This window comes from Arabidopsis lyrata (assembly GCF_000004255.2).
Source record: "Arabidopsis lyrata subsp. lyrata unplaced genomic scaffold ARALYscaffold_343, whole genome shotgun sequence".
Lineage (NCBI taxonomy): Eukaryota > Viridiplantae > Streptophyta > Magnoliopsida > Brassicales > Brassicaceae > Arabidopsis > Arabidopsis lyrata.
This window is the reverse complement of record NW_003302313.1, coordinates 1-9,298: the sequence shown is the minus strand read 5'-3', so window position 1 is coordinate 9,298 and position 9,298 is coordinate 1. Positions and strand designations below refer to the sequence as shown.

Here is a 9,298-nt window from a genome sequence, read left to right as displayed (position 1 = left end):
AAGGATCAGAGACAGCTACATTTTCTACTTCAAGATTGCTCATCTCCACTGACCCACATGAATCAGTAATCAATTTCGTCAGATCGGCATAGACCTTCTGCATTGAAGAAGCTGCAAATTCATTCTTCTCAAACAGAGTATTGAAACTCTGCTTCAATTCCTCATATTGATTTGACGTGGACTCATGCTTCACATAAGCAGCTTCAAGTTTTTCCTCCAGGTCGTCAATCACCTTTACAGCCACATCAACAGAACCAGATATGCGCTTGGTCATATCTAAGCCAGCATTAGCTCCAGAAGTGCCAGATCTGAGTAAACAATCATCAAGCCTTACAACTGCTTCACCAAATTCAGACATCAATGATGTCAGTTCATGTTCTAGCATCATTGCCCTCTCAGATTCATCCTGCAAGGCCACTAACTGTTCTTCCATTGAGGACAAAAAGCTACTTAAATTCTGCTGTAAGTTTTCCAGCTGAATTTCAAGCTCATTAATTCTCAATAAGCAAGAATTCAGCTTCTTCTTGAGCTCCGTGTTTTCTACACCGACATTATCATTTCTTAGCTTTAATGAATCACAGAGAAGTTCAAGTTCATTGTTTTTATGTTGCAACTCATACGAATAATGCTTCAGAGCTTCAAATGAAATCTTACTCTCAATAGTATCTGCCTCCAGAACATTAATGTGATCCTGATGAGATGCAAACTCGACATTTAACTCCTCGAGTCTTTGATTTGTTGATGTCCTGTCATCATTTAACTGCTTGAATTGTATACCAGCCTTCCTACCATTCAACAGTAACTGATGAAGCAAGCCTCTCAAATTTCTAATCTGCACATTCACAGAAACAAATTGATCTGCTTCTGATGGATCATCAGTTAACTGTGCGTTCTCAGATTCATGTTCTTCTGGTTTCCGTTTTGACTCAAAAGCTTGAATCAATTTTGATACTGCTGGTGTGGCACCTTTATCGCTAGATTTACTCACTCGCAGAATCGGTCAGGATCTGCTTAATTGCCTCTTCAAGGTTTTGAACCATTTTCTCCCCCTTCTCCAGATTCTTCTTCAAAGCAGAAACTCAGAAGTATCTTCCATTACCTCTTCCGAATTTGTATATTGTGTATTTTCAAGAAGAGATGCACCCTGTTTACTAACCACGACTTCTGAACTTCCACTAAGTTTCTCAGAAATTTCCTGATTGATCAAACCTGAAGCATCCTCGCTACCAATGTCTACCATTCTAGCTTTTTCTACCATGATGCTGCTAGTTAAAGATGTATTTTCTTCAGTCAATTTATCAAGGCGCGCTATTGCTTCTCTTAACTCAACTTCTAGATGAGTCCGCTCTTCATCTACAATTGACGTACGCTCTTGAAGAGTAAGAAGTTCATGTGTAAGTTTATCATTTTCCTCAATCAAATGTTCCTTTTCCCCTTGAAACTTCAAGAGCTTATTATTCAACAAAGAATATCCTTCCTTTAGATTGGAATACTCAGACAATAAATAAGTCTCCGAGATCAGATGTGCACTAAGTTCTAGATGTGCTTTCTCATTTTCTTCTCTGAGATGTAGGTTGTTCTCTTCAAACTTAGTCTGTTGGCCTGTCAGTAAAGAAAGCGTCTCCCTTATGTTTGAATTTTCCACCTCTTGCAGGGTGACCAACGTCTTACAATTTGCCAATTCTTCCTGTAACTTCTCTGCCTCACCCAATAAACTATATCTTTCCTCCACAAGATGTATCTTCTCATCTGTTAATGGACCAATAGTGTTTTCCAATTGCTCAACTTCTGCCTTTAGTATAGCCGCCAGGTTCTTGCAATTCAATAACTCAGATGAAAGATGCTTAATCTCATAGTTCTTGGATTCTTTTTCTTCAAGAAGTTCTTTTTTCTCATCATTCACGGAAGAAATAATTGCAACCAACGTATCATTCTCCACCTGAAGATTAATGCACTTTTCTTTCGCCTCAGATAGATCCAACAGGGACTTTTCTAGGCTAAGCTGCAAGTCATTCATCTTAGCAGTGAAATCCTCCACTTGAGCTTCTGTAGCAAGAAGCTGATTTTCAAGGTTCTCAGTAGAGCTAGTAGCAGCATAGAGTTTAGACTGCCACTCTAGTAGTTCCTCCGCAAGAGAATCATTTCTCTCTATCACTGCATTATATGATGCACGAAGCTGTGATATTTCAGCTACCAATTCGTTATGTTGATGATCAAACTCCTTTTGCAGATGAGACTGTTCTGTGAGTTGCACGTGGAGTAAATCTTCCATGGTACTCGAAACAAACAGTTCTTCTCTTACTCGCTCCAACGAACTTGTTCCTGGCTCAGTACTGGAAGCAGCCTCTCTTGCGTTGCACAAAATTTGATATTCGTCTTGGCCAAGTCCTTTAACAATATCAATAAGCTGTAAGAAGCTGAATGAGCGGCCTTCATGAACATGAGCAACGGAAACTTCTCCAGATAAATTCAATGTGTCGATTTTTTGAGGTTCCTCATGGCTCACTAATCCAGATATACTGATGCTCTCAGGCAATTGCAGCTGACTAGCCATATCTGCAACAGAGCTTTCCTCAGGTTCAGCTGAAAGCACGTGATCTCTATCATTAGGAAAATCAATAGATGTTTCTGGTTTCTCTTCATTAAGCTCTGCAGCTTCCCTCATCTGTTGGCTTCTAATATTACCATTTTGTCCTTCTAGTTCAACTGAATCTAATGCAACTGAGGATCCCTCTGAAAAATGTGAAGGAGAAGCAGATAAATCCACAACAGCTGGATAGCTTGTTTGCCTTTCTTCAGTTGCAATCTTATCCACACCTGCCTTTGCAGATGATTCAGAAAACTGCTCCATGCGTGAACCACCTTCTTCCTGCATTTCCCCTACCCAGAAACAAATGAGAATTGAATTATACATCAAAAGGTCGCATGCAATAGACATAACCTCTTTATCCTTATCAAAGAAAAAGTAATAAGAAAAATGATTGAAGAGAGAAGCATGAAGAGAAGGAGAGAACAACCTACATCAGTTACCTGATCTCCCCTTGCACGAATCAAGGAAACATCAGGAATGCCTTCATGGAGAGAGGATGGCTGATGCGGCTTTTCCACATTTCCAGACCCACCTTCAACTTCAACTCCTTCCCCCTCCGCTATGTTTCCAGAAGACGTAAAGATTCCGTCAACATTAATAGATGCATCGTCATGAGTAACTCCCTTCTCAGAATCTGCAGGGTCAGATGTCAAAGAACCTACTGTGCCAGCAACTCCACCGTTGATAGACTTCATATTCTCTTCTTCAGTGGATAAAGATATACTGATATCGTTTTCAGAATTAACTACTTCTTTTCTCACTTCAGATACATCATCAGAAGTGGTGTTTCCTGGCTGAGGCATATCAGGTTCTGATGATGAACCATGGACTGAAACATATTCGTGAGCTTTTGTATGTGAAGAAGTTTGTGGAGAATCGACAACCTCCTCAGCAACATTGACATGGGATGGAGCTTGTGCCTCGTCACTGACAGCACTAGTGTCAGGTTTACGCTCATGCTTCTCAGATTTATTAGATTTTTTGGAGGATTTGCCTTGGCTTGTACTGCCTTTGGAGTCCTTTTTCTGATCAGTGCCTTTGTCAGCCTTCTTTTGACGAAATTGTTGAAGCTGAAATGAGGTTAAGAAACTAAGCGATTAAAACATGTTTATCTATCTATATAAATCAAGGCAGGACAAGTAAACAAGTATAGACTGTGGAGACAAGTTGGGTAAAGTTATGCGTGAAAAATAGCACAATATTTTCCAAATTCTTTTTTTACTAGAAGAAAGAGTACATTATCAAGAAAGCAGGCTATCAACTGTTCCTCCTAAACTATGAACTTAAGAAAATGAGCAGAATAGAAACCGTTACTGTTTGACGGATGGTTTTCATTGAAGAAGGATATGAAACAGTAAAACTCTCTCTCTCTCTCTCTTCTCACTGACATTTGTGATAACTAAGCAAATTCACCCAAATTCCAAAGAGGTAGGTTTAAGGACAACGAAGCTAACCTTGTGGCGCCCAGCAGCAAGTGGATCAGCACGGTTCTTTTTCTTGTCCATTTGATTTACTCTGTTCTTGTTCCCACAATGACTCTTCGTGGATCACCACCAAGCTTAGATAACCATGGTTCGTGCCTCCTGATTGACGCAGAATCCAACAACAAAAAAACTGAGCTAATTTCACAAAACTTATATGATATCAGAGAGCACCGACACAAAAAACACAGACCCAAATGCCAAATTGAGCAGCAACTAAACGGAAATCAATATCCAGATTCAATAGAAAAACAAACTCGTATTAACAAACAGCAATTACAGATCATCGAATTTCACACAAAAAAATCGATTAATACGGTAGAAATCACGAAACTGAGCTAAAAAATACCCTCGATCCGATTAAGAGAAAACTCCAAGGGAGACTGAAATCGACTTTGCTTCCCGTAGAGAATTTGCTTGAAAACACCTATCCGTATACGTCGCTCTCTCCTTAGATCTAACGGAAATGGCCTTTAGCTGGTGTGTCTCGTTCCTTCGAAAATTGGTAAGAAACAAAAAGAAAAAAACTGCTAGAAACGCGACGCGATTCAACCTCACACAGACGTCGATTTGAAGCGAAGAGAAAAATTCCTTAAACACACTATTACTTCAAAAGTAAAGGAGACAACTCATACTGGGCCTTATAAGCCCAATTTAAAACGGTACCCAAAACGGTACTACTTGGTCAACTGAAGATAAATGTAACGAGGTTTTTGATTCATCATCCGTTTTTTCTTTACAAAATGATCAAACGGTAATGTAATATGACCAGTAACTACAACTGTAAACGGGACTAGGAAGGCTTCAAGCTTACATTTTCTTATACAAAACACAACATGTATTGTTACACAGTCATTGCATCATAGAAGAATCTGTGTGCGCGTTTCTAAACTTCACGTTTAGGCCGATTACGAGTTCGTTGAAGCACAGGTTCTTGAATCACATCATCCAGTGAGATTTCCCCTTCACCATTCTCTCCCTTTTCTGCTGCTTTTATCGCTTGGTTCAACGCAATCTGCAGCAGAAGAAATGACAGCAATAGTACAAAGCTATTAGTTTTACAGATCATATATGGATGATAAATGATTATCAGACAAGATACAAGAACCTTGTTTCAAACTCAAGGACACAAGATTTATACAGGGATCAGAATAAGTTCCTTACTTTACCATGTGTTAGAGACTCTGCTCAGCAACACTTACGGTGGAAAATTGTATGTGATTCATCAGAGAGATTCAATTCTATTAGAATGCAAAATGGACTCTAAGAGGATGTGATTATCTCTTGCTTTCTAAGGATGCCTTAAATTCAACAACTTGAACCAAATCAACCCAAATTCAAAAGATAATTCCTTTGCTTAATGTTTCCCCCAAATAAATTTACTTTCTCTGCCTTCTTAACCACGATTACCTCAAATCCTATAAACTAACACTGAGACAAACTAGACCTAAGGCAAGGTAAAACACTAAACAGCTAGACGAAAATTGAATCTGAATTAGATATGACAAAGATTGAATGAACTTGTTTTTGAAAACGGTGATCTTACATCCTCAAGGAAATCTTCGTCGAGTTTATCAGCGATTTTGATTGAAGTGAAGACAGTGGCGGCGATAAGAGTAGCAGGAATGGCGAACGCGAGCAAGTAGCTGCTCGTACTAGGCCCTGCTCGCGTCACCACGGAACAGTCTCTGATTCTCCGTGTAAGACATAATCCTCCGGCTACACCATCGGGAAAATTGTTCGCCGGCGGCGAGAATAGTGGCTGAGAAGAAGACGCAGAGAAGCTTATCTGTGTGGGTTGCATAGGGATAGGGAAGAAAAGTCTCGCCATTATTTTTCTTGTTGATTTTCGAAACAAGCGATTGGCAGCAATGCAAGCAACAGAGATAATCAATTTTGGGTCGGTTAAGTCGACCCGACTCGACCCGAATAATCTGAAATTTAGCCAATGGACTGACTTGTGTACCAGACCCATTACAACTATAACCAAATTACTCAATATTTTTGGTCCAAAACTTTTTGAGAGATTCTTTGGATAAAAACTTCCATCCTAGTTTTAGGTATCATCAAAATATAGGAAGTAGGAACCAGTTCAAATTGCGTGGGCTGCTGAGTGATAAGATTATACCATGGCATGTCTAAGATTTAACTCATGAATATGTGTAATCCTCTCTATTCAGAGGAGGAAACAAGAGAATGTTATATAAGCAAGCAAAACTGTAATCATGTCATAGAGTGCAATTATTTCGTCTGTGTTGAACCTGCCGTGATAGCGATATATTCGTCTTCGTTTATTATATTGGAGATATGATAGCATATGGAGCATGTTTCATTTATTTATTGACCAGAATCAAATCTTAATCTTAATCAAGTTGTCTAATTGATACGATTATTGATTCTGATATTTATTTAACAAGTTTTCCTTAATATGATCCCATATTTAACACGAAGTCAAGCAATATATAAACTTTTAATATTCTCTTTCGTGGGCTAATGGTTTATTCGGATATTAAAATTTACCAATAGTTGAATGACTTATCTTGATGTTGAGAATAAGACTTTTGACTTTTGAGTAATTAATTGATCCACTACAAGTTTTATCATTATTGTTTCTAGATACGTTAAATGGTAAAGATACTATATATGCGTTCCACAAACTCTAGAGAGTATAGTGCTTCGGATTAGATGATTAGATCACCCCTCCCTTAGAGTATATAATTTTTCTTTGTATGGTTCATCTTCCAAGACCACCATGTGCTGGTTCTTTGTTCAGATGTTAAAGTGAAGAATATAAACCAAAATAATTCGACACCCAACGTTACATCCAAATATACGTTTAACATTGATAATATAACATCTAGTTGCAGTCCACATTGGATTCCACTCTCATCTTACTTTTTTGTCTTTTACACATATTCTTCCTTACGGCTTTAGTAGACAAGATAGTGCATGTATTAAACTATTAACTGAATTAAACTGAGATTAAGACTTATGAAACAAAACTAATATTATATATATATATATATATATATATATATATTAGTTTTGTGTTAATTTTTGTTTTCATTTTATATTCTCTCTTCATGTGATTAACCTCTTTAGTTATTTATAATCATAAGATTTGTTGTTTAAGAAACTTGTTTGAGTTGTAAGAGATGAAATTCTCATATACAGTTTTTCTCACTCGGTGAATAATGAAAAATCATACATAACTGTCAATATAAATAGTAGTTAAAGATTGACAGTAAACTTAATCAGCATAAACAGAATATGAGAATACTTTTAGTCAAAACGTAAAGATTAAGATAAGAGCCATGTATTTCTCAAATGCGTGTTAAATTCGTGTGTTTATAAAATAAATTTATGTCTATTAAGTATTAATCTACGATCTTTATGTTGACTTCTTCACAAAGTTAAAGCATTCGGCACAACAATGGGTTTTCATAAGTCGGGTTCCATTCGAATAAATAATGATGATCGAAGTTAAATCCTTTTTTTCTGTTCCTGTTTTTTTTTTTTATGTTCCACTAACTTCAGTTATGAATAAAATAATGTTAACATGTACTAGACAATTAGCAAGAGTTATTTAAAAATGTGACAATATTTGAGAAATAAGTTAGAAAAATGGTTATCAGGCCAAAAAATTTATATGTTCGTCTACTTAAATATGATAAATATTTATCACATGAAGTCTTAACAAAATTATATTTAACAATTAAATATATAAATCAAATATTATATTACGGAACTAATTATTTGTTTGTAACAGTTAACTAAACATTAAGATCATTTTCATCAAAAATAAATAATAAAATGACTTAAACTCGTCTAAAAATGTAAATAACATCCAGACAATCATATTTATTTGCATTATTATTTTTATCTGTTATTGTTATGTTACTTTTTGTCATGAAGTACAAATACTCAATTATTAATACGACAAAGTAATAGTATGTAACGTTGTAGAGACTAGAGAATACAGATACAAACATGCAATTTAACGAACACGTTTCTTTCACCTGCTCGAGAGAAAATTTTAATTTAAATTATTGAAAAGAAAAATACAACAACAAAAAAACGAGCATAATTTTATTATTATTATCTTATTAGAAAATCCACTTGTTTTATTTTTCATTGTAGTTTAATACGCACCAACGATTTTTTCGGCATATAAAGAACCAAAATAAGTTTACATAAAAAAAAAATAGTGAAAAACTAGTTACATAACCGCATTTACATGTTGATTTTTTTTCCTTACAAATATATCTATTTTAATTTAACTAAACGAATAATGATCCGGACGAAAAAGAGATGATCAACAATATCATAACACATTGAGAATTTGAGACACAAAAAAAAGGATGATCATTGAGATTTTGTAACTATGATAATATAGACGTGCACGACAATAATAATACAACTCGGTCGGGTCAACTACCCCCATGTTATAATTTAATCGTTGACATAAGAAACTGTTTTAAATAACAATCCATTGTTTCTTCTCCACCCATATATATATATATATATATATATATATAGCCATAAACACGTTACATGAACGCACAACACGTTCTATTTTTTTCTTTAAAAAAAATAATTTTAAGAATTTGAAGCTAATGTCCAGACTCCAGAGACAATATATTTTGGCAGCTAAGATAATTACAATAACCAAATATGATTCAATTTTTTTTTTTTTGATTTTTTGTAACCAATAGACTAAAAATCCAAGATAATATATATTGATACATACAGTTTATGTTTAGGTTTCAGTTTCACTATATACAAATTCTGATTTTTTATTTATTCGTTAATAAGAATTTTCCACAACACATAAATAATTGAGAAATTGTTAAAAATGCCCCTTTTTCAATACCCCTTTTCAAAAATGCCCCCTTTGAGAGTCCATTTTTAAGTTTGCCATCTTTTAATTTTTAATGACTATTTTACCCTTATTTGAAACAAAATTAGGTGCACAAAATACAAAATATTTTTTGGCGGGAAAAGTGATCCCGCAATTTTCCCGCCAAAACACTTGTAAAAACCTTTAAAAAACCTTGTAAAATTTTCCCGTAAAAATTTTTCCCGCCAAAAAATTTTCCCGCCACAAAAATTTTTTTTGCGGGAAAAGTGGAATCCGCAATATTTTTTGCGAAATTTTTTTGGCGGGAAAATCTTTGGCGGGAAAAATTTACAAGGTATTTTAAAGGTTTTTTACAAGGTATTTACA

General features: G+C 35.4%; 2 protein-coding genes across 2 annotated transcripts; both read right to left on the bottom strand.

Moving 5' to 3' along the window:
- Window positions 1–4: 4 nt before the first annotated feature.
- On the bottom strand, window positions 5–4,660 carry LOC9298637 (myosin-7; the record flags this gene model as incomplete). The annotated part of the gene is given in 6 exon segments (XM_021015477.1): window positions 5–988; window positions 990–1,075; window positions 1,078–2,869; window positions 3,031–3,660; window positions 4,045–4,173; window positions 4,421–4,660. Coding segments are annotated over 5 exon segments (3,543 nt in total), but the record flags the coding sequence as incomplete, so codon positions are not given.
- Window positions 4,661–4,767: 107 nt separating this feature from the next.
- On the bottom strand, window positions 4,768–5,965 carry LOC9298638. Its single transcript, XM_021015484.1, has 2 exons — window positions 5,618–5,965; window positions 4,768–5,086 (listed from the first exon to the last, which is right to left on the bottom strand). Exons 1-2 carry the CDS (start codon window positions 5,900–5,902, stop codon window positions 4,958–4,960), a joined length of 414 nt encoding a protein of 137 aa, XP_020871143.1. The 5' UTR covers window positions 5,903–5,965; the 3' UTR covers window positions 4,768–4,957.
- Between the last annotated feature and the right edge of the window lie 3,333 nt (window positions 5,966–9,298).